General features: G+C 43.6%; 1 protein-coding gene across 3 annotated transcripts in view; it reads right to left on the reverse strand.

The window, feature by feature from the left end:
• The window catches only part of BEND7 (BEN domain containing 7), a 56,124-nt gene that overhangs the window by 15,565 nt on the left and 14,009 nt on the right, over window positions 1-26,550 (reverse strand). For all 3 annotated transcript variants that reach the window (XM_026648644.2, XM_026648643.2, XM_026648645.1), the window contains 4 exons: window positions 21,422-21,544; window positions 16,627-16,892; window positions 7,839-8,064; window positions 912-1,031 (listed from right to left, as the gene is read on the reverse strand). In XM_026648644.2, coding sequence (XP_026504429.1) covers window positions 912-1,031; window positions 7,839-8,064; window positions 16,627-16,892; window positions 21,422-21,544 — 735 coding nt within the window. The remainder of the gene's footprint in view (window positions 1-911; window positions 1,032-7,838; window positions 8,065-16,626; window positions 16,893-21,421; window positions 21,545-26,550) is intronic.

Consider the following 26,550-nt stretch of genomic DNA (forward strand, 5'->3'; position numbering starts at 1 on the left):
CGCCCCCGTGCCCTGACCCGCTCTGCCAGGCACTTCTGCTGGCGAGCAGGGTCGTGGCATGGAGGCTTGCCCCACTCCGCCCACCCGGACCTCCTGCCGGGGAGTGGGGAAAGCTCGCACTCTCCGACCCCGCTTCCCGGCAGGAGCGCCGGGCGGGCGGAGGGGGGCAAGCCCCCGTGCCCCAATCCCAGTGCTGGGTGGGGGGCGGGGCAAGCCCCACACCCCGCCCCCATTTTCCCGGCAGGAGCGCCGGTGGGATGGGGGACTGCAGGTGGAAAGGGTGGGGAAGGGCCCCCACTTGCTCTGACCTATGGCCCCACAAAACAGTAATCCGCCTCTGATCCTATGATTCTTTGGGCTCCAGTAAACTGAGGTCTATGATTCTCTCTCAGTGAATTGTGGAAGAACTTGTCTGCACCTTTGGGCGCATGGGGGGGAATTGTGGGAAGGCACTGGAGGATTCTTAGCATTTGAGTAATTTAGCCTGTGTCCTCACTGAGGAGTGGGCAGGTTACCAGCCCAAGTGAAGGCAGCCCCTAACCTCTAGTAGTCTATAGCCCCAGCTGGGAAGCTAGCCTGGGCTTAAAGCACAGCTAAACTCAGGTGAGATGGTTGTGTGTATGGTGGACAGGAAGGGCTTCGAGGCAACACCTGAGAAAGAGCCTGACTTAACTCTACAGTGAAGACATACCTTAAGACTATTACCATTCAAAACATATCAAACACCACATTTTGCATTCTAGCGGCAACATGCCAAAAGTGTATTGGCTTCATTTTCAGAGGTACTGAGCCCTCATAACTACAATTAAAGTCAAGGGGAGCTGTGAGTGCTCAGTGCACCTCTGAAAAAAATCAGGCTTTATGACTTTAGTCTTATGCTAAGTTGTTATTTCTGACATTTTCATGCTTACCTGAGCCTCTTTTTAAGCGTCTTCTTGCCAGTTTAATTTGATCCTGTAGAATCTGTACCCAGTCTCTGGGGCCAGGAAGTTTATCCACGTGGTTAGCAGTGCAATATTTTTCTGTGAAGACTAAAATAAAAGGTAGCATTTTTTTTAAAGTGTCTTGTCAAAATTGAGAAGGGGAAAACAAGGAAGAGGAGGAGGATTAAAAATAAAAACAACAATAACAAAAACTGAAGTTGAAGTGGCCAAAACTAGGAGGGCAAGACCAGAGGTCAATTCAATGTTCTATGTGTTTATCTTTAAATATATTATTTTGTGTCTAGATACTATATTGATTAGCTGCCTATAAAAACCTGAGAAAGAGAGAGAATGTCTACATCTCATGTATGTCACATACAGAAAATATGTATTAAAATAATGGTGAACTTTGAACTAAGCCTCACAAGTGGTGGATATTTATAACTGTCTGTTCACCATATGCATTTTGGCATTAGCGGAGAACTGCAGGTCTCCTCCTGGTCCTTCTGGTCTCATGATCTTATCTGTCAGGCTGCTAGCAAACAGGAGATATGAAGAAGTCCTAAATCTTCAGTGGGCATTTATCATATTGGCAAAACAGAAGAGGACACTGAGCTTTTATAAACACATATAAAAACAATTGCTTTAAAGGGGACAATGTCAATCAGGTCCAAATTTTAGATTTTGTAAAAAACAAGCTTTTACAGAGCTTAAAATACTAGATATATTTTCAAAATTTGTTATAATTCCAATGAAAAACAAACAGATAAAACATTCCCCTGCTGTGTCTGCAACCCTAACACATTGCAACATTGAAAGCAGGAAATGAAACTGACTATAAACAAAAGTGAAACTGACTAATTGTTTTCACTGTCCACCTGAGAGAAGTGCAAAAAGTAAATCAGAACATAAATAGTCTAAGTATTACTATGATTAACAATGCTATTGCAGTAGTGGCCAGAGGTCTCAAAATCTGGAGCACCATTATGTTAGGGCAATATACAGGAAGACTTGGTCTCTGGCTCAAAGTGCTTACAATCCAAGAGGACTTCCTATATCCAAGTAGTATATGAAAGATTTTTTATATTTTTATATGTGTGTGTATATATATATATTATACACACACACAGTCTTCAAAATATTAATAAATAAGTATAAAGGGTTCAAAAATAATGTATTTTTTAAAATTCTTTCAGTTTTAATAATGTAAGGCACTATTCACAATATATAGGTGTTTGTTTACAATCTATGGCCTCAATCCCACAGTCTCATCAATGAGGGCATGGGGTAGCCCATCTGGAGTACCACAGATGTCAACAGGGTCTCACATCGGTGCGGTGGTCAGCTTTGCATGAACTCAAAGCTTATTGGGTCAGGGACTGTCTTTTTGTTCTGTGTTTGTACAGTGCCTGGAACAATGGGGTCTTGATCCATGACTGTGGATCCCTAGGGGCTACAATAATAAAGTAATAATAATCAACTGATTACAATATCAGAGTCTATGATGTGAAAGATTACATTGTCCTTTGAAACAGACATCAACTTGAATTCTAGTAAATTAAAAAAAAGTTGATAGTAGTTTCAGTTTCAGCTTCTGCCAATTTTTGTGATTTTACAACCACATTTGCTTATTTTTAAACAAGATTTCTCTCTCTATGTTGTGTGAAAGACACACAAACAACAGGAGGAAACGACTACTCAGGGAAAACAGTGAAACTGTCGCTACACAAAGTGTGCGCAAAGTAGAAAGAGAGAATTTCTCCTCTAATCGTTTTCAGTTATAGGAATCTTATATATAATTTGTAATGATAGTAGGTAAACTGTTTTCAGACAGAAGGACGATTTTCAAGTTGACAGTGTCCCCTTAAGTTCTCAGCTAATTTCTCCAATGAATGTAGTTTTTTCTCCATTTTTGTATCCACGTCATGGAAAAAGGACAAAAAACATCACTAAACAATATCTGAGAGTTTGGTAGCGTAATGTCTTAATGATAATGCAAACAACATGATGTTGTTCTCATGGAGATTTCATACTGGCTCAGTCATTACTTGGAATAAATGAACCCACAGTGTCTTATAGCACAGCTCCTCAGGGGGAAAATAGTGCTATCGGAGCCAGGCTGAGTAAAGTTCCACACTGTGTCAACCCTTGGCAACTTGTTGCATTAGCCCCTAGGAAAGAACTCCCCTAATGAAACATGACAAAGGTCATGCACTGTCATTTGGTTGATACTCTAAATGCAGTGAATGCAATCCTCTTATTATAGCAGTGCCTAGTAGTACCACCACAGACACATTTCTATTTCCATTACAAATTCTATTTTTGAGGGGTTTTAATTGAAATGTGGTCATTTTTGTTTAACTGCTTGTGACTGCTGCTTTCTACAGTAGGGCGAGTTTTGCTATTTCAATGGTGCTGCCCCACCTACTGGAAATATCTGTCCCCTGCTACCTTTCCTCCATGTCAGCGGATTTAAAAATTCATATTGAAACCTTCCTGTTTTCTCTGGTTTATGACTAACTTGCCTTTTAAAGCTTTTTGTGACTTGTATGAAGGATACCATGTAAAAAATATTTTTTCCTTGTATGCCAATGTTTATCAGCAATACAGTATTCTGTATGATGGGTCCTACTGATATCATCCAATGGACCTTTCGGTGCTAATATATCGTCAATGCCTTGGTACAAAACCATCAACAAGATGTGAATGGAGGCACTGAGTCAATGAACATTACATAGAAATTGCCATTTCAGATCAGTCGTCCATCTAGTCCAGGATTCTGTCTCTTGCAGAGGCCAGTACCAGATTCTTCAGAAGAGAGTGTGTAAGAAACCCCTCACTGGACAAATTATGAAATAACCAATTTTTTTCCTGAGTTAGGCAATCTAAAATCAAACTTCTAATATAAACCTGGTTCTGAACCTGGTTGTGGTTGCAGTCAATACCAGAGATTCTATCAGAAATATAAGTCAGGACTGTGTCACGGTCACAATCACAGAATCAGAGAAGAGTAGGACTGGAAGGGACCTCAAGTGGTCATCTAGTCCAGTCCCCTGCAACCAAGGCAAGACTATGTAATAACTAGCCCATTCCTGACAGGTGTTTGTCTAACTTGTTATTAAAAACCTCCAATGACAGAGAATCCACAACCTCCATAGGCAATTTGTTCCAGTGCTTAACTACCCTGACAGTTAGGAAGTTTTTCCTAATGTCCAACCTAAACCTCCCTTGCTGCAATTTAAGCTCATTGCTTCTTGTCCTATCCTCAGAGAGCAAGGGGGATAATTTTTCTGCTTCCTCCTTGTAACAAATTTTTATGTACTTGAAAACTCTTATTATGTCCCTCCTTAGTCTTCTCTTCTCCAGACTAAACAAACCTAATTTTTTTCAATCTTTCCTGATGGTCTAAAAAGACATGAGCTTTCAATCATTTTTGTTGCTCTCCTCTGGACTTTCTCCAGTATGTCCACAACTTTCCTGAAATGTGGCACCCAGAACTGGACACAATACTCCAGTAGAGGCCTTATCAGTGCAGAGTAGAGTGGAAGAATTTACTTATCGTGTCTTGCTTGCAACACTCCTGCTAATACATCCCAGAATGATATTTGCTTTTTTTGCAACAGTGTTTCACTGCTGACTCATATTTGGCTTGCCATCCACAATAACCTCTAGAGCCCTTTCTGCAGTACTCCTTCCTAGGCAGTCATTTCCCATTTTGTATGTGCAACTGATTGTTCCTTCCTAAGTAGAGTACTTTGCATTTTTTCTTATTGAATTTCATCCTATTTACTTCAGACCATTTCTTCAGTTTGTCCAGATCATTTAACATTTTGATCCTATCCTTCAAAGCACTTGCAACCCTTCCCAGCTTGCTATTGTTCGCAAATTTTATAAGTGTACTCTTTATGCCATTATCTAAATCAATTATGAAGATACTGAATAGAACTGGACCCAGGACCGATCCCTGCAGGACCTCACCCGATATGCCCTTCCAGCTTGACTGTGAACCACTGATTTACATTCTGGGAATGGTTTGTCAACCATTAATGCACCCACCTAAAAGTATCTCCATCCAGGCTGCATTTCCCTAGTTTGTTTATGAGACGGTCATGCGAGACAGTATCAAAAGCCTTACTAAAGTCAAGATATAACATCTACTGCTTCCCCCCATTCACAAAGTTTGTTACCCTGTCAAAAGAAAGCTATTAGGTTGGTTTGACATGTTTTTCTTCACAAATCCATGCTGACTGTTACTTATCACCTTATTATCTTCTAGATGTTTGCAAACTGATTACTTAATTATTTGCTCCATTATCTTTCCAGGTACTGAAGTTAAGATGACTGGTCTGTAATTTCCCCAGTTGTCCTTATTTCCCTTTTTATAGATTGGCACTATATTTGCCCTCTTCCAGTCCTCTGGAATCTCTCCTGTCGTCCATGAGCTTTCAAAGATAATCGCTAATGGCTCAGATATCTCCTCAGTCAGATCCTTGAGTATTCTAGGATGTATTTCATCAGGCCCTGGTCACGTAACAACATCTAACTTGTCCTTTTCCTATTTTAGCCCTCAAATTCTACCTCATTTTCCCTGGCATTCACTATGTTTGACTTCCAATCGCTACTATACTTTTTGGTGAAAACTGAAACAAAAAAAAAGTCATTCAACACTTCTGCCATTTCTACATTTTCCGTTATTGTCTGTTCCCCCTCAGTGAGTAATGGGCCTACCCTGTCCTTGGTCTTCCTCTTGTTTCTAATGTATTTGTAGAATGTTTTCTTGTTACCCCTTAGGTCTACAGCTAGTTTGAACTTGTTTGGTGCCCTGGCCTTTCTAATTTTGTCCCTACATACCTGTGTTATTTGTTTATATTCATCCTTTGTAATTTGACCTAGTTGCCACTTTTTGTAGGACTCTTTTTTGAGTTTCAGATCATTGAAGATCTCCTGGCTAAGCCAGGGTGGTCTCTTGCCAGACTTCCTATCTTTCCTACACAGTGGGATAGTTTGCTCATGTGCCCTTTATAATGTCTCTTTGAAAAACTGCCAACTCTCTCGGACTATTTTTCCCTTTAGAATTGTTTCCCATGGGATCTTACCTACCAACTCGCTGAGTTTGCTCAAGTCTGCCTTTTTGAAATCCATTATCTTTATTGTGCTGTTTTCCCTACCATTCCTTAGAATCATTAACTCTATCATTTCATGATCACTTTCACCCAAGCTGCCTTCCACTTTCAAATTCTCAACCAGTTTCTATTTGTCAAAATAAAATCTAGAACAGCCCTCCCCTAGCTGCTTTCTCCACCTTCTGAAATAAAAAAATGTCTTCGATGCATTCCAAGAACTTGTTGGATAATCTGTGCCCTGCTGTGTTACTTTCCCAACAGATGTCTAGGTAGCTGAAGTCCCCCATCACCACCAAGTCCTGTGCTTTGGAAGATTTTGTTAATTGTTTAAAAAAAGCTTCATCCAGCTTCTGCCTGGTTAGGCGGTCTGTAGTAGATCCCTACCATGACATTACCCTTGTTTTTTACCCCTTTTATCCTTACCCAGAAACTTTCAACAAGTCTGTCTCCTATTTCCATCTCAACCTCAGTTCAGATGCATACATCTTTGATATACAAGGCAACACCTCCTTCCTTTTCCCCTGCCTGTCCTTCCTGAGCAAGCTGCACCCTTCTATAACAATATTCCTGTCATGTGTATTATCCCACCAACTCTCTGTGAAGCAACTGTCATAGTCGTGTTTATTCACTAGCATTTCTAGTTCTTCTTGTTTATTCCCCATTCTTCTTGCATTAGATTATAGATATCTAAAACGCTGATTTGATTTCCCCTCTATGTTTCCTCTTGTCTCTCCCTTATCCCTGCTATAATGGCCCATGCTCCCCCTAGATTCCGACCCTTCTCCCAGGTCTCCATAGTCCATATATTCTTAACTTCCAGGTTAGCTCACGGCAACTCATAACTAGGAATGAATCGCATGTATTTTAAAAGCTCCAGATGGTACAAAATGCAGCAGCCTGTCCACTTAACACAGATCACTAGCTTTCCTTCCTGCACTAGCTCCCTGATTAAGTTGAATACAAAGCCTCTGTCCTAATACTCAAAGCCCTGGACCATAATTTCCTCTAACAGCTATATTCTACCGGTTATCTTGAAACTGTTGATCAACGGGGAGACAACTCAGAGGTGGACAGAACATTCACAGGAGCTTGACCTATGGAACTCACTCCCATAAGACAAGCAGGACCACAACCTCACTGACATCAGAACTAGATACAAAACTCATTTCTTTGACTAGATTTTCTTCAATAAGATCTTCCTCACCTCACAGCCAGCCACAAACTACTAATCCAGTTATTCATAGACTAGATATGACACAGTCAGATGAATGGCGAGTTTTTCCATTCTACCCTGCCGATGTGCCTCAACCCTGATCTGGGAGGATCAAGACAGAAATATGGCAATCCAGGACCCAAGGTAAAACTCAGGAGAGTTCTTCCATTACTCTGCATCTCCATGGAGTGGCAGCAGGCTCCAATCTAATGAATGAGCAGTGCATTTCTCTAGTTGGAGCAATTGTTTCAGGCTGTCTTCTGACTCAAAATGGATATCAAGTACTCTCTGGTCACATTTTCAAGTTTTTCTTTACATCCATGAAGGCCAGAAAAAAATTAAAGTTGAGATTCTTATCTCATCACAGGCCTTCAGGGGCTGGGGACCTAGGCATAAGCCTCTAGCTTAATCTGGTCTGGAGGGACCACTTCCATAATTTCTGAAAAATTATAAAAAGAATGCACATTTTTCTGACTTAAACGCCAGGGATTCTAACTTCCTGGCATTACTCAATGACTAGAACATATTCTCAGCAAAGGATGGAGACACATATATATAGGAAACAAAGCAGAAACATACCTTTTATTGCACCCACAATATTTTGGTCTAGTCCTTTTCGGTTGTCATTGAGTCCTCTTTTCCTCTTGCCATTGGGTAAAGAGTTAGCCAAGGTCTTGTCATCAAAAAATGCACACACCAGCTTTCTAAACAGCAGGCTTCCTGAGCGAGTATAATTTGACAATATAGAGTCCAGCTGAGATTTGGGCATAAAGACATCAAAGCCTTCAGCAAGTTGCACTTCTGGCTACCAAAGGAAAACAAATATTTTAATTAAAATAGTGTTCACACATCTTGTTTTACATTGTCACTTAGTGATCACATCCATCACATCACTTCATTGTCACTTAGTGATCACATCCATGAAGCTTATCCAGGGGTTATGATAAAAAACGGTTACTCACCTTCTCGTAACTGTTGTCCTTCAAGATGTGTTGCTTATATCCATTCCAATCAGGTGTGTGCGCGCCGTGTGTACAGTCATAGGAAAGTTTTTCCCCTAGCAGCACCCGTTGGGTTGGCTGTGGAGCCCCCTAGAGTGGTGCCTTCATGGCACTCAATATATGACTCGGCGCCTCCTCAGTTCCTTCTTGCCGGTTACTCAGACAGAGGGGAAGGCGGGTGGGTTTGGAATGGATATGAGCAACACATCCCGAAGAACAGTTACGAGAAGGTGAGTAACCGTTTTTTCTTCAAGTGATTGCTCATATCAATTCCAATTAGGTGACTAGGCGGTGGGGTCGGAGTTATGGAATCGCAGATTGAAGCACCACTCTGACAAAAGCTGCAGCATCTCTGGCATGCTGGACGATGGCATAATGAGAGGTACCATATGTACCGAGGACCAAATTGCTGCCCTGCAGATTTCTTGGATCAGGACCTGGGCCAGGAATGCCACCGACGAGGCCTGTGTCCTTGGGGGACTGTGCTGTAAGTGCCTGGGCTAGTGTCTTGGCGAGCTCATAGCACGTGCGGATGCAGGACGTGATCCAGGAAGATATTCTTTGAGATGAGACTGGTAGGCCTTTCATGCAGTCAGCACCCGCTATGAACAACTGGTTCGATTTCCTGAATGGCTTGGTGCATTCAATATAGAAGGCTAACGCTTGCCAAACATCCAAGGAGTGCAGCCTCTGCTCACGGCTCCTGGTATGAGGCTTCAGATAAAAAACAGGCAAGAATATGTCTTGGCTGGTATGGAAATGTGATACCACCTTAGGCAGAAAGGCCAAGTGAGGTCTGAGCTGCACCATGTTCTTGTGGAAAACTGTATAAGGTGGGTTGGAGGTAAGGGCCTTAACTCAGACACTCTTCTTGCTGATGTGATGGCAATTAGGAAGGCTACCTTCCACGATAGGTAGAGAAGGGAGCATGTCGCCAGCGGCTTGAATGGGGACCCCATTAATTTGGAGAGGACCAAATTAAGGTCCTACGCAGGAACAGGCTGTCTAATCTGGGGATGTAGCTGATCCAGAGCCCAGACCCTTGAGGAACCGTCCAACCATGGGGTTGGCGAAGACGGTGCGTCCAGAGGCTCCGGGGTGGAAAGCCGAGATAGCCACTAGGTGTACCTTTACAGATGACACTCCCAGGCCTTGCTGTTTCAGGTGCAGAACATACTCCAGGATAAGAGGTAATGGCATCTGCAGTGGGGGCATATGACGCTGGTCACACCAGCAAGTGAACCTCTTCCATTTCACCTGATATGTGGCCCTCATGGAGGGCTTTCTGCTGCCGAGTAAGACTTCCCTTACCTGCACCAAGCACAGGAGCCCCATAGGGTTCAGCCATGAAGCTTCCAGGCCATGAGGTGGAGGGACCGGAGGTCTGGGTGATGAAGATGACCATGGTCCTGAGTGGTCAAGTCGGGGAGGAGCGGCAACGTGATCGGAGTGTCGACTTACAGATCCAGAAGCGTGGTGTACCAGTGTTGTTGAGGCCATGCTGGCGCCACCAGAATGATCTCTGCTCCGTCTCTGCGGACCTTGAGCAGGACCTTGTGCACGATACTGATCGGGGGAAAGGCGTAGAGCAGACGGCCTCCCCAGGGTAGCAGGAATGTGTCTGCGATTGAGCCCGGGCTGCTTTTCTGAAAGGAGAAAAACACTGGGCACTTCCAGTTGCTCCGAGTGGCAAATAGGTTGTCCTGGGGAAACCCCCACCTCAGAAAGATGGAGTGAAATCCAGCTGGATGGACCACGCGTGGCTGTGGAAGGACCAGCTGAGGTGGTCTGCCAGTACGTTCTGGGCTCCTGGCAGATATAAAGCTTCCAGGTGAATGAAGTGGGCTATACAGAATTCCCAGTCTGAGAGCCTCCTGACAGAGGGGTGAGGACCAGGTTCCACCCTGCTTGTTGATGTAAAACATTGCAGTGGTGTTGTCCGTCATGACTGCCATGTGGCTGGCCTTGAAGATGAGACTGAAAGGTCTGGCATGTGAATCACACTGCTCTGAGCTCCGTGATATTGATATGGACAGAGAGCTCGTCCTGTTACCAGAGGCCCTGCGTTCGGAGATATCCCAGATGTACGTCCCAACCTAGAGCTGATGCGTCCGTAACTAGAGACAAGGACAGCTGAGGGCTGCTGAAGGGGACTCCTTTACAGACTATTCGAGTCGAGCCACCACTGGAGTGACTCTAGCACCGGCTGTGGCACCATGACCACTAGTCCCAGGCTGTCGTGCCCTGAGCAGTATGTTGAAGCGAGCCATGTCTGGAGAGATCTGAGTCTCAGCCTGGTATGTCGGGCCACGTACATGCAGGCTGCCATGTTACCGAGAAGACTGAGGCAATTCCTTGCTGTAGTGGTCGGTACTCTCTCATGCATCGAATGATGCTTGCCGTGGATTGGAATTGGGACTCCAGCTGGCTTGCTCTTGCCTGGACCGAGTCCGACACTGCTCTAATAAACTCGATCCTTTGGGTCGGAGACAAGGTGGATTTGTTCACATTGAGGAGGAGACCCGGTCTCTTGAACGTGGAAGGGGCCAGACAGACTGCGACTCCACCTGTTCTCTGGTGTGCCCCCTGAGCAGCTAATCTTCGAGGTAAGGGTATATCTGCACCTGCCTCCTTCAGAGGAAGGCTGCTACCACTGACATGCACTTGTTGAACACTCGTGGGGTTGTTGACAGGCCGAAGGGAAGGACCGTGAACGGATAACGTTTTTGGTCAATCGTGAACCTTAAAAAGTATCTGTGACTAGGGTGAATCGCTATGTGAAAGTACACGTCTTGCATGTCGAGGGCGGTGAACCAGTCTCCCAGATCCAGAGAAGGGATAATTGTATTGAGGAAAACAATGCAGAACTTCAACTTTACCATGAACTTGTTGAGTCCTTGCAGGTCTAGAATGAATCTGAGACCCCCTTTAGCTTTGGGGATTAGGAAGTAGCGGGAATAGAATCCTTTGCCCCTGAGCTCCTCAGGAACCTCCTCCACCGCTCCTATGGCAAGGAGTGCCTGCACCTCCTGGATAAGGAGTTGCTCATGAGAAGGATCCCTGAAGAGGGACGGGGGGGAACTGGATTCTGCTGCGCCGATGCGGGTTGCGGTCTAAGTGCTGCCTCCATAAGGAGCTGTTTCAATCTAAAGTCCCGCTCCTTCTTGGTTCGGGGGTGAAAGCCCTTACAAATCCTGCACTTTTCTCACTGATGTGCTTCCCCCAGACACTTTAAACAAGCGTCATGAGGGTCGCCCATTGGCATGGGCTTGTTTCAGGCCTTGCAGGGCTCGAACCCCTGGGACTTAGGCATGTAAGTCCCCCAAAGAGAACACAGTCCGGGTGGAGGGTAAACTCCCCAGCCCAACAGCTAACTACTAACTACAATAACTAAGAACTAACTAAGAACTAAACAACTACAAAATACAGTCTGAAAGAGAAGCTAGGGAAACAGAGAGAGCTTGCAAAGCAGTTCTAACGATCGTCACTGGCGGTAAGAAGGAACCGAGGAGGCACCGGGTCGGCAGGGTCATATATTGAGCGCCATGAAGGTTCCACTCCCGGGGGTTCCACAGCCAACCCGACAGGTGCTGCTAGGGGAAAAGCTTTCCGACGACTGTGCACACGGTGCACACACACCTAATTGGAATCTATATGAGCAATCACTCGAAGAACAGTTTATTTTACTGAAATAAAAGTAACCAGCGAATGAGCACATTAAAAGGCAAGTCAAATAATTATACAGATTGTCATCTTTATGTACCATTGCAGCTACTCAACACTTACTATGCTACTTCTTTGTACACAGCAAAAAAACTAAACAAAACAAAAACCCAAAGGGCGAGGATACCTTGCAATATGCAATTACCCAGAAGGTCACCACCAGAACAATTTCATTTGGACAAGGCCAAATAGCCTTTTAAAATAGTGTTTATATGACCCTTTAGTGGATCTGATTCACTCCCATGAGCACAGGGAGTACAATCTGCATCTTTCTGCACTAATGGAGCAGTTCACCCATGGGGCACCCAGGGAGGACAGGTAGTTGTACGGCAACCATCTTCCAGTAGGGTACTGGCTTTAAGTTCTATTCAAAGCTCCACAGGAAGTCAAGTCAAGTCAGTAGGACCTCGCAATGCAAGGACAACTCGTGTGTGTGAAAGATGGCAGAAACTGAGTAAATGATTGCTCCCAAATCCTGTGTTGGCTTGTGAATCACTCTCTTTCTTGTTATCATGTATCATGAGTGCATCCTTAGGATATAATGACATTAAATTGACAGCTTATTATAGCAAAAAAATTGTGGTAAATCATATACTAAATGACACCATCAGAAGAAAAGGGGGAAAATATCACTGCCTTGTATTTCCTACACAGCTAGACTCTCTTATTAAGCACTTTTAGGTCCAACATTTTCCAAAGGTCTCTGAGAGGGTCCCCACCTCACAATACACACTGGGCATGAACAATGTATATTTTTGTGCAATTACACATTTTTGGCAGGTTTGCTCAAGCAACATTTTGTTTTTGTTTTATTAATGCAAACGTCCACCTGCAAATACGATGGCTATGTTTTCAAAGACGCAAACACAGGCATAAGTGGTAGCGTGTACAGCGCTATGCTGCAGGAGAGCTTCTCTCACCAACATAGCTCCTGCTGCTTGTTGGGGGGTGGTTTAATTACGTTGACGAGAGAGTTCTCTCCCAACGGCATAGAACGGCTACAGAAGAGATCTTACAGCAGCGCAGCTGCATCGGTACAGCTGTGCCACTGTAAGCTTTCTAGTGTAGACACAGCCTTAGAAATCTAAGGCCGCGTCTACACTTACAAGCTTACAGCAGCACAGCTGTACTGATGCCGCTGTAAGAGCACTCGTGTAGCCGCGTTATGCCGATGGGAGAGAGCTCTCCTGTCGACATAATAAAACCAGCTCAACGATCAGCAGTAGCTACAGCACTGTGCACACGAGCGCTTATGCCAGCAGAACTTATGTCGCTCAGGGGGGTGATTTTTTTCAAACCCCGGAGTGACAAACGTTTTGCCAACGTAAGTGCTAGTGTAGATACGGTCTAATAAGATCCCAGTGTTGCAAGGAGGAAATGCCATAAACAAATCTAATTAATACTGCTGTGAATTACTGGTGAAAAACACCTATGCATCGGGGAGGTCGGAGGGGGAGAACAGAGTCAATTGGTACGTTTACACTTACCGGAGGGTCCGGCGGCAGGCAATCGATGTTCTGGGATCGATTTATCGCGTCTGGTTTAGACGCGATAAATCGATCCCGGAAGTGCTTGCCGTCGACGCCGGTACTCCAGCTCGGCGAGAGGAGTACGCGGCATCGACGGGGGAGCCTTCCTGCCGCGTCTGGACCCGCGGTAAGTTCGGACTAAGGTACTTCGAATTCAGCTACGTTATTAACGTAGCTGAATTTGCGTACCTTAGTCCGAAGTGGGGGGGTAGTGTGGACCAGGCCAATGTAATGTTAGTTTAGGTTTTTCTAAATAAATTAATCAATTTGTATCTCAGCCACATAAATTGAAGGTAAAATGCTGATTTATGACTGCATTCCTTTAGTAGCAAATTATTCTTCAATCAAAGGCAATCAGTACTTAATTGAGCTTTCATGGACAACTCTGAATGTGATTTATCAAATGGAATAGCTCTTGTTGGCAGATAATAATTAGATATAATTAAATATAAAGAACCAGTGGGTAACTATTCATGTACAGTGTAACAAATTATCTGCATTAATAGTAAAGCAAAGACAAGAAAGTTTAACTATCATTATATTTAAAAAGGGCTAATCAGGTTCATGGGCCAGATTCTGAGCTCTGATCCACTGATGTGACTCCTGGGTACCTCAACTGAAACCTTAACATTGGTTTCAATGAAGTTATCCTTGATTTACAACTGAAATGGAATGGGGATCGCTTTCTAGGCAAAGATGTAGTGAAAATAATATTGGCATTGGTTAGTAATTTTATAAATCAGTACATACAAGGCGCAATTTGTACAATTTTCCAATGAGAGTATTTATTTACTGTACTATCAAAACTCCCTTTCAGTTTTCCTAGGCGCTCAGACACAATGGTTGTAAGTGCAATAGAAATGCCTATAAATAAATAGAAGGAAAAGATAAAACAATGTCCTCATTCATTCTTTTTAAAAAGTGGTATTATTTAATACATTCAAAATGTTTAGAGATTTCATTTTATTTCCACTGGTAAATATATCCACTCCCAAACCTCAACTTTCTTCTTTTGAAAATAAAACCCATATGGTTTAAATAATAATAAAAACATCTTGCTTATTTTCAGAACTGTCCTAAGCTGCTTTGATGGTGGGGAGGGTTCAGTTGCTGGAAACATACTGAACCAACAAGTGTGGCAAATAGTGCATGTCAGTTCCAAACAATGGAAGCAAGATGAGGCCCAATTTTTAAGCCAAGCTTCCATTTTCAGGGTGCAAAACTGCCATCTACAAGGAACTGCAGCCAGAATGAATCACCACAGAACTAGCGTGAATGAAACGAACCCACAAAACTATGGATGAAATTCCATTGCACACACAAAGCTTCCTGAAAAACTGGAGATCCAACCTAAAAATCAGGCCACAGGCATAGAAGTCTTATAAATGTAAATTGCATATCTGAGGCAGAAGTTATCCAGTATCTACTATCGCTTCAAACCTTTCTAACCACAATACTACAACAGAAGAACCTTTGCAAAGCATTGAACTAGTTGCTCTATATCATTACACAGACTCTCTTGCATGACACCGTAATCTAATTAGTGGTGTCGCTTGCATCTATATAACTGAATTATCATGACTGCTCTTTTTTATTATTAGTTTGCACTTCTAGAAAAGGTACAACATTATCTACAGGATTCTTTTCATTTACGGTCATTGATACAAAATTTAATTATGTTCTTCTAGCTCACTGTACTTAGGAAATTGGAAACTGCCTTCTCAAAATTAAAAATATATTAAAGAAATTAATGATCAGCTTATTCATCAGTGAACTTTTCAGACATCACCCATCTGATCATTAAACAAAGCCAATCAACCACCCCTATGGTCACCAGATAGACACTTCATTAATCAATGCCACCTGCAACCTTCCATACGCTAATAGCTGCTAATTCTAATCCTGCAACTGGATCTGCCTGGGCAGCCTCTTGCACTCATACAGAGCCCCACTGACTTCAACAGCAGGATCAAGGCCTTTACCTGGATACAACAGGGATGAAAGTTAAATACCCCAATCTTGCAAAGATTTACACATATACACCTCTACCTCGATATAACGCGGTCCTCGGGAGCCAAAAAATCTTACCGCGTTATAGGTGAAACCGCGTTATATCGAACTTGCTTTGATCCGCCGGAGTGCGCAGCCCTGCCCCCCCGGAGCACTGCTTTACCGCATTATATCCAAATTTGTGTTATATCGGGTCGCATTATATCGGGGTAGAGGTGTACGTAAACTTTATTCATGCGAGCAGTCCCTTTGAACAGGGCCGGCTCTAGGATTTTTGCCGCCCAAAGCAAAAACAATTTTGGTCACCCCCCCCCGTTTTTTAATTACCCCACCCCCGGCCCCAGCCCTGCCTCCTCCCCCCAGGCTCTCAAGCCTAGGAGGGAGGGAGGGAGGGAGGGGGAGAAGCGGCGCCCGCGCCGTGGCCACTCGGAGTCTCCCCCTCCCTCCCAGGCTCTCAAGCCTGGGAGGGGGAGCAGCGGCGCGCGAAACGGCCTGTGGCTGTGGCTAAGCCTGTGGCTGTTTCGCGCGCCAGCAGCAGCGGAGGTGAGCTAGGGCGGCCCGGGGCACATTTTTAGGGGCGGCATTCTGGCGCCGGCCATGCCGCCCCTAAAAATGTGCCGCCCCAAGCACCAGCTTGTTTTGCTGGTGCCTAGAGCCGGCCCTGCCTCTGAAGCCAATAGAATTACTCAAGTGTGTAAAATTAAGTAAATAAATACTTTTTTCAGGAGCAAAGCTTAGGTGTGGAATAATTACATTAGTCAAGAAAGGCTAGGGTTGTGAATTCCTTAAACAGCTCCTTGCAGGGGCTCCTGGACTTACTTTGGCCCTGGGTAACATGGCAGATGGGGACAGCAAGTTTATTTTGCAGGGGCAAACAGAGCTCCCGATCCCTACAGAGCATCTACAGAGTGGTTTCTATGGGATCAGGGAAAGAGAATATAAGGCGTTGGAAGCAGCACTCCCCTTTCATGACTCCAAATCCAAATCCCCACTTTTTTTGTGATAGAGGAAATAATATAGCCTCAAGTAGACTTCAACATTGATCCCTAAGTTATAGTGCGGTAAAGTTCTCTGGCATTTTATGCAACTGAAATATCAACTTACATCTGAGGAAGATGATTCAAGAATGATACCAAATCCTGAAACATGGGTCTCTGGCTTTGGAGTATGTTCAGCTGCTTGCAGGCTGGATCTTTCAGAGTTTGCTGACAGTTTCTTTTCCTTCTCTACAGTGCTGGGCTTCTTATTCACAGTAATGGGCTCAAGAGTCTTTTGGGGCAATTTTTTCTTTTTATTTCTCTTTCTTGATATTGTTGACTTCTGTGCACAGATCAGGGGAATCGGAGGCTGCTGTCTGTTTTGGGTGCCAACTGAAGGGAAAAAAAGCTGTGAATATATTTATAGAAACATGTACACCACTGCAGGTTAAACGTAGTTATTAACTTGCTGTATTCATCCTCTGGCTAAGCAACACTATTGACAATACAGTTTGTGCATATGAAGCATTTATATTTTCTCAGGTTTGCATAATTAGCCCTGAATATTGAAAAAAGGACTTGAACAATGATTACAGTTGTGTGAAATTGTATATCCTCTGACATTATCGACGATCTTATGGTCTTTCAACATCTTTTACTGACATAAATAAGAAAACTCTCTAGATGCATTAGCAATCATGCTCTTTTCTAAAGAAAATTGGCTCAAAAAGAACATTTAAAAAACTATTTTATCAAGAATTAGTAAAAAATATTTAACAGTTTAATTTCTACATTCTGGGAAACAGTTACCTGTTTGGTTTTTTTTGAAGCCTAATGGGTCTTATTTTTCACATATATTAATATTTTATATTTATACAGCATCTTTCAAGGACACATAAGTGCTCTACAAATTAAGGCCCTACTCCTGCAATCAGAGCTGTCTGGATTCATAGATTCTAGGACTGGGAGGGACCTCGAGAGGTCATCGAGTCCAGTCCCCTGCCCGCATGGCAGGACCAAACACTGTCTAGACCATCCCTGATAGACATTTATCTAACCTACTCTTAAATATCTCCAGAGATGGAGATTCCACAACCTCCTTAGGCAATTTATTCCAGTGTTTAACCACCCTGACAGTTAGGAACTTTTTCCTAATGTCCAACCTAGACCTCCCTTGCTGCAGTTTAAGCCCATTGCTTCTTGTTCTATCCTCAGAGGCTAAGGTGAACAAGTTTTCTCCCTCCTCCTTATGACACCCTTTTAGATACCTGAAAACTGCTATCATGTCCCCTCTCAGTCTTCTCTTTTCCAAACTAAACAAACCCAATTCTTTCAGCCTTCCTTCATAGGTCATGTTCTCAAGACCTTTAATCATTCTTGTTGCTCTTCTCTGGACCCTTTCCAATTTCTCCACATCTTTCTTGAAATGCGGTGCCCAGAACTGGACACAATACTCCAGCTGAGGCCTAACCAGAGCAGAGTAGAGCGGAAGAATGACTTCTCGTGTCTTGCTCACAACACACCTGTTAATACATCCCAGAATCATGTTTGCTTTTTTTGCAACAGCATCACACTGTTGACTCATATTTAGCTTGTGGTCCACTATAACCCCTAGATCCCTTTCTGCCGTACTCCTTCCTAGACAGTCTCTTCCCATTCTGTATGTGTGAAACTGATTTTTTCTTCCTAAGTGGAGCACTTTGCATTTGTCTTTGTTAAACTTCATCCTGTTTAACTCAGACCATTTCTCCAATTTGTCCAGATCATTTTGAATTATGACCCTGTCCTCCAAAGCAGTTGCAATCCCTCCCAGTTTGGTATCATCCGCAAACTTAATAAGCGTACTTTCTATGCCAATATCTAAGTCGTTAATGAAGATATTGAACAGAGCCGGTCCCAAAACAGACCCCTGCGGAACCCCACTCGTTATGCCTTTCCAGCAGGATTGGGAACCATTAATAACAACTCTCTGAGTACGGTTATCCAGCCAGTTATGCACCCACCTTATAGTAGCCCCATCTAAATTGTATTTGCCTAGTTTATCGATAAGAATATCATGCGAGACCGTATCAAATGCCTTACTAAAGTCTAGGTATACCACATCCACAGCTTCTCCCTTATCCATCTGACTTTGTGCAGATGTAAAGGTCCAGCCACATGGATCAGATTGTAGAATCAGGGCTAAATAATCAGTATCAAGCAACTCAGGGCTTGTCTACACTTGAAACGCTACAGCAGCGCAGCTGCAGCAGCACTTCCGTGTATACACTACTTACTCCAATGGGAGGGGTTCTCCCATCTCATAGACTTTAAGGCCAGAAGGGACCATTGTGATCATCTAGTCTGACTTCCTCACATCACAGGGCACAGAACCTCACACATTCTCTCTTGTAATAGACCCAAACCTCTGGCTGACTTTCTGAAGACTTCAAATCATGATTTAACGACTTTAAGTTACAGAGAATCCACCATTTACTGTAGTTCAAACCAACAAGTGACCCCTGCCGCATGCTGCAAAGGAAGGTGAAACCCCTCCAGCATCTCTGCCAATCTGACCTGGGGGGAAAATCCTTCCCAACTCCAAATATAGTGATCAGTTAGATCCTGAGCACGCCGGTGAGACTCACCAGCCAGACACCTGGGAAAGAATTCTCTATAGTAACCCAGAGCCCTCCCCATCTAGTGTCCCATCTCCAGCCACTGGAGATACTTGCTACTAGCAGTCGCAGATGGGCCACATGCCATTGTAGGCAATCTCATACTACCATCCCCTCCATAGACTTATCAAGCTCAGTCTGGAAAGTTCAGTCTGTTTTTTTGCCCCCACTGCTTCCCTTGGAAGACTGTTCCAGAACTTCACTCCTCTGATGGTTAGAAACCGTAGTCTAATTTCAAGCCTAAACTTGTTGATGACCAGTTTATATCCATTTGTTCTTGGGCCAACATTGGCCCTTAACGGAAACAACTCCTCTCCCTCCCTGGTGTTTAACCCTCTGAGAACAACCATGTCTCCTGTCAGCATAGGTAATCCACCTCCCTGAGAGGTGGTAGCTAGGTTGACAGAAGAATTCTTCTATTGATCTAGCACTGTCTACACTGGGGGTTAGATTAGCTTAACTACATCACTCAAGGGTATGGATTTTTCACACTCCATAGCGACTGTAGCTAGGTCAAAGTAATTTTTTAATGTAGAACCTTATTTTTTTCCATGGGCAATTGAAAGCCCCATTGAAAATGCTACAGCTTCCAGGGAACAGCAAACTGCCATACTCTGCAAAGGTTTCTTAATAGGAACCCCATTCATAGTGGTATTTACTTAATGGGTTTTGGAGAGGTTTCTGGCAACGATTACAAGGGCTGCAATTTGTACTTTGTCATTTAAATAGGAAGGTGCTTAACTATCAGAATAAATCATTATGCTTTCGTATACACATTTGTATTTTAGGTGCTAATTCTTTTTTTTTTTAAATAACAAAAGTGTCAAACAAGTGTCCACATACCACAAACTATAAACTATTTCCCAAAGCTTTTCATCAAGAGGTCCATTAAATTACGAACTTATTTACATTACAGATACACAGCACGGAAAGAGAAACACTCCTATTATCTTGGATTCCAGTTTTCATTGCAGAAGGTCTAGTCCTGCATTTTTTATCCACAAGTCATCCTTACTGATGCAAATAATCCCCCTGAAGTAAATGTAACTACTTGTGTAAAGGGATTTCTCATGTGCGTAGAGGACCCTCACACTCCTTTGAAACCCAAACATATTTACTCACGGTAGCTGACATTACAATACTTGTCTCATCTATCCTTAGCTCATAGTAACATTATTTCAAGTATGATACTGTATGCATACAATCACCTTCTTTGTCCTTTCAACTTCCACCATATTTCAATTAAAAGAACCCCCCGCCACACAATTCTAACTGAGGGCTGTCATAGTTCAGATGACTGCTCCTGTGTTTCCCCCTCATGGTTCACCAAGGGCACCCACTTTCAGACTTCTGGCTTCCCAGCTGTCACCTCTCTTGGGCGGAGACCTGCATTTCTCCTCCTCCTGACTGGGTATTTCCAGGCTCCACGGTTCCCTGCCTACATTGTGAATTCTCCAGCACGACAGATAGCCTAAACAGGCCCACTTTGCCTTCTTCTCAGAGATTATGAGCAGCATAACTCCTCAGAGATGGGAAACCCGTTTAAATCCCTTCTCCCCATCAGGCAGAGTGGGGAACTGAACCAGGGTCTCCCACATCCCAGATGAATATCCCAAGCACTGAGCTAAAAGTTACAAAGGAGCTGCGGCTCCTCCTCCTTCTCCCTTTGTTCCCAGGCCATGTTATGTGGAGTTATGTGGCTGCCTAACTTATTCCCATAAGAAATAACTTGGGGTGCCTAAGAGGGGTTCCCATTAGTGGATCACAAGCAGAGAGAGAGGCCTTTCTGCAGCCCAGATTTAGGCACATATCTCCGTGAGAGAGTCTGGGTTTAGGACACACCCCTATGATTGGCATCTCCCCACTTAGCATGCTGGCTTTTGTGAACTGCAGTCTAAGGTGCCTATCTCCCCCCATTTGTTGTACAGAGAGCCTAGGTGCCTAACTCAGGCTTTGTGGATCAAATTGTTGTTCTAGTGATTTTCTAGGCATCTAAAAGTTAGGCATTGCGATGCTTACCATAGCAACACCTAAGTCTCTTTGTGGATCCAAACCTTAGGTGCCTAAGGGCCTTAATGGGCTCCTATGGCACCTAGGCACTTTTGAAAAATTGACCCCAAGAAGCAGAGACTTGAATCCTGGTCTCCCAAGTGAGATTCCTTAACTACTGGACCATTCTTCGTAGTGAAAGCACTCTGGAAATATCCTGACTAACGATATCAGACACAGATTAAAGGAGTGTGAGAAAGAGAGAGATCATGGTACCTGCTTGAATCTGCATTAACTTTCTCATGGTCTTCAGCTCTTGGAGAATGGCCTGCAAAGTTGACTGGCAATTACAAGTACAACAGTTTGGTCCAACTGATGAACTGACCCCTGGAAGTTCTCCTGAAGAAGAAATGAAATAAAATAATGATACAATCAAAAGAGCTGGACAGGATTTTGAAGCTAGTAATGTACGCTATCGTGAAATTGGACCCAAGGAAAGCACAGCCAATAATTACCAAAACATTCATTTTTGGGAGGAGGGGGCCATTGGGTTTTATCTGGCTACCAGTATATATGCTTACATCCTCAGGGGGACATGATGTTATAGGGGTTGGTGAGGACTGCACAAAAGCGTGAACACAAGGCGCTCTCACAGCAGGGCTCTCTATTGTCAGGCTAGTTCATCTCAGATAACAATAGCTCCAAATCTCATTATAAACATACTCACTTTATCATGCACAAAAAACCCCATCTCCTAGAACAGTCCTACAAAGAATGGGTAGCCGTCTGTGTAATAAAGGTTTATATTATGCATTAAATAAGGGCCTACCAATTCTAAAATTGGATGTTACCTACCCATGTTGCTTTATAACATGAAGAACTCAGAATGAAAATCAGATCCTCTGGTCACAGAATCACAGAAATTACTGGTGGGAAAGAACCATCAGCAAGAAAACCTATATAATCTGCTCCATCCTTCTGCCAGTACTGGTTTGTTTCCTACAGCACATTTTCTCATGCTGTGTCCCAGGAGATAATGTTCGCACAACTCCCCTTGGGAGACTATTCAACAATTCAATAGACTGCTTTGTCCAGAATTTCCTACTGATATTTCAGCCTAATTTTCCTTTTCTTAATTTCATTCTTTTACTTCTGGTTCTACCCCCCTGAAAAAACCTTAACTCTTCCTCAGTCACCAGACTGTTTTCATCTTTCACATACTTGGAGGTCTTGAAAAAGGGTGGCTCTCACAAGCTCAGAGAGCTGGTACCTTCCTCTGCTAGCTGTATCTTGTGCTGCAGAATCTGAAGTTTTTGTTGTCAAAGAATTACGTTTCTAGCCTTTAAAGGTGCAAAGAAAACCTTCAAAATACAAATAGAATGTCAACTGCTGCAAAGGTATCTGTCTGAACCTATAACCAGACATGAACTGCCCCTATTCATTTCAATGGCCGTTAATACTGAAGACTAATGACGATTATTTAAATTGGTAACTATTTTACTGTTTTGCAAAGCACAAAAGAAGAGGGATGATCCTATTATGAAGATCTGAACAACCTAATACAAGTCATTTCATTTTTGTATCACAGGTGTGCGGACCTTTGGAGAGTACATTGTTTATTTTTTCTCCAACCTGACTAGTCGAGTTATCGTGTGCCCTTTAGTTATCATTTAGCAAACTCTAAGGATACGTCTACACTGGATAGCTTACAGTGGTATAGCTGTACTGATGCAGCTGTGCTGCTGTAAGATCTCTCATGTAGCTGCTCTAAGCCGACGGGAAAGACCAATCCTGTTGACATAATTAAACCACCCGCAATGAGCAGCGGTAGCTATGTCAGCAAGAGAAGCTCCCCTGCCGACATACCGCTGTCCACACTGGCACTTATGTCAGTGCAACTTATGTTGCTCAGGGGAATGTCTTTTTTTCACAGCCCTGAGCGACAAGTTTTGCCAAGTAGAAGTACAGACAAGTAATTAACTCATTTAATCTTCTCTCAGAAGTCCCTCCAGCCTCAATTACTTTTGTTGCTCTTCTCAGAACTCCCTCCTATTTGTTAATAACTTTCCAGTTTCAGCTTGTACCTTCTGGATCAGATCCTCAGCTAGCGTAAACTGGCACAGCTCCACTGGCTTCAATGGAGTCATGCTAATTTATAGTGAATGAGCATCTTCCACATTTCACCCAATCCCTGGAAAACCATGCCTGTTGTGGCCCACCATGTTTTACACCTCTCTTCCTTCACGTCTCTCCTAAGAGTGTCTTCTTCCAAAAGTCCTATAAGCACTAATCCTTCCCACAGAGAAGTATTGGCAAACTAAACAACTGAATCTCCCACTGTCCCACCAAAAAAATCAAAATAAAGACTGAGAATCAAAGATTAATGGAAAATGTAATTCTTCAATCACACTGCTTTGTGTGACATCCCCATAGATCAGACTGGGGGGAAAATAAGTAGTGTTAATTCTCCCAAGAGCCTCCCCGTTTGTGGTACCAAAGTGAAATGTCATTCACAGTAGATTGCACAGAACTTCACAATATGACCCTTCCTCTCCCTTCTTACATATTTTGATTGCCATTGGCAAAGTAATTAAGAATGCTACCATTTAAAATTCTCTCCCTGTTAACACCACATTGAGATGAATGGGGCACCTCAGACTTCCGAGACCTGCTGTTTCAGGCGCTCTGTGAATTTAGCAAACACAACTGCACCAGTTACACTTGAGTCATGTTTTATGGTTTTGTTTGCAGTCTTAAAGGTGGCAACTTGCTTTTTCTTTTTTCAAATAAAAAAAGCGATTCCAAAGACTAGGAAGGCAGTCTCAATTAAAAAATAACAAAACTAACAACAAAAAGGGGTTTACTGATCTGGCACAAGCCCAAGTTTGACCCCATCCCTCATCCTTCCTTTGTACATTGCCTATTCAGACTTATGCCTGGTTTACACTACCCGGTTAGGTCGACGTAAACTGCCTTGCGTCGACCTAGCTGTGGAAGTGTCTTCACTTAAATCTGGCTCCCGCCGACGTAAGTACCTCTGTACACCAGAGGTCAGCAACCTTTGGGAAGTCGTGTGCCAAGTCTTCATTAATGTAAGGTTTCGCGTGCCAGACTGGCAGCGCGGGTGGCAGACGGAACCCCAGGCTGGAAGCGGGCTGAGCGGGGCCAGCGGCCGGGACCCCGGCTGACAAGGGGCCGGCGGCCGGAACCCCAGACCGGAAGCGGGCTGAGCGGCTCATCCCGCTGCTGGTCTGGGGTTCCGTAATCCAGGCCGGCAGCAGGCTGAGCGGGGCCACTAAAAATCAGCCTGCGTGCCGCCTTTGGCACACATGCCGCAGGTTGCCAACCCCTGCTGTACACCAATTTAGTAACACTACCTTCCTGTGTGGGAGTGTCAAAGTCGATGTAATTAGGTCAATGCAATGTCAGTGCAGACTCTGTTACTTATGTCGACTGTTACTGGCTTTCAGGAGCTGTCCCACAATGGCCCACACTGACAATACAATTGATACAAGTGCTCCTAATGAGGAAGCATACCACCGACACAAGGAGCCAACTGTGCACACACACCAGCAATTTAATAACTGCGGTGGCTGTATGCCGACATAAGTTAGGTCGATATAATTTTGTAATGTAGACATGGCCTTAAGGTTCTTTGAGGGGAGGAATGGGACTTTGTCTTCCCAATTGTTCGCAATGTGCTTAGCACAGTGTTAGAGCTACACAAACACCACATAAGGAAGGTTTTTATTTTTAGTCTTGTGGCAGATCACTCAGGGTATGCCTACACTTAAATAGCTAGAGTGGCACACAGCTACTGTAGTGCTTTAGGGCTTGTCTACACTTGAAATGCTATAGCAGCACAGCTGAACCGCTGCAGCTGAGCTTCAGTGTAGACACTGCCTATGTCAGTGTAGGTAATCCACCTCCCCGAGAGGCAGTGGCTAGGTCGATGGAAGAATTCTTCTGTCATTCTAAAGTGGTCTACATGAGGGCGTTGATGTAGCTATGTCTCTCAGGGGTGTGGATTTTTCACATCCCTGAGACATACCTACGCCTATATAAATTCCCACTGTAGACCAGTCCTCCTAGTCCCTGAAGAGACTTCCACCAACACCCAATTGAACGACAAAACTTTTATTGTTCACAGGTGCTTAAACCCTCCCCTCCCCCCCAAGACAAAAGTTTTGCCACGGCAAGTGGCAGTGAAAACAGCTCGTTGTCGGCACGAGCGCTCTCCTGTCGACAATGCAAACCCCACTCGTAGGGGGTGGAATTATTTTGTCGGCAAAAGTGCCGACAAACAGCATTTACACTGCCCGACTTTTAGTGACATGGCCGTGTCGCTAGAAGCTGTGTAGTGTAGACAAAGCCTTAATGTCAGTAGGAGATTAGGTTCAAGGCAGCTTCCAAATGTGTACGTGCTTGGTATAAAAATTCAGCACCAACACCACCGCTCCCCGCCGCCTTTAGTAAGGCAAACAGCTATACTGGGTGTCCACAAAAGGTGAGTCAGTTATATTATCAACAATAACGAAAAAATCCCAGTCACCCCTCCCTCTGGGCTTCTCGAGGTCATCCTATCTACTCTATCTTCTTTGAACAATAAGCTCCTTGGGACAGGCCCAGTCTTATTTTCTCGCTTGTAAGGCATCCAGCAAATTGCAGGAGCTTAGCAAATAATAAATAATATTTGAAAGAGTAGATATTTTCAGATTTTGCATATTTGTCTCTAGAACGTAGAAACTTTGACTAAGCAAATACTGCCAAGTAAATACCTGTTCATCTTTCCTGTTACAAATAAAATACATTCCTAATGAAGGCACAGAGGCCCTGACTGAAAACCAAAGGGTCTGTTTTCCCATTGAGGCATGTGGGATTTACATTATAATTCCCATTAGCATTGATAGAAATTACCCATGTAAATCTACCATATGTATTGTAAATGGGAAAGGAGACCACCAGTACTTCAAATCAAAGCAGACTTCTGCCAACTTCATACATATTCATGAAGAGTTTTTATTTTTCTTCCATCATCTCTCTTCCAATCAGTTACAATAGCGGAGTAAGAAACATCTTGTAGAATGGTCTCAATCATTGTTCCAAGCACTACCTTTATCATTTTTAGAGGACAAAAGCAACTCTTTTCTACTCGTTATAAATCAATTTTTAATTTTAAAAAGAGAGCAGACTTTTTATTTTTATGGAGGAGTCTTTAAAGACCCATCTCCCTCCATTCTGGAGGCAAGCCAGCATGTGAATTTGATAGTGGCTTGTATGACGGAAGAGACACAAATACATCGCTTGGTGGTTCTCTCTGCATAATCAGCAAGTACCCCAGGATGGTTCTCTACAAATGGATCCGCTGACAGTAAATCATGTTGGTGTAACAACATTACTACACT

This window comes from Terrapene carolina, unplaced genomic scaffold, assembly GCF_002925995.2.
Source record: "Terrapene carolina triunguis isolate 2854851 unplaced genomic scaffold, T_m_triunguis-2.0 Scaffold68, whole genome shotgun sequence".
Taxonomy (NCBI): domain Eukaryota; kingdom Metazoa; phylum Chordata; order Testudines; family Emydidae; genus Terrapene; species Terrapene triunguis.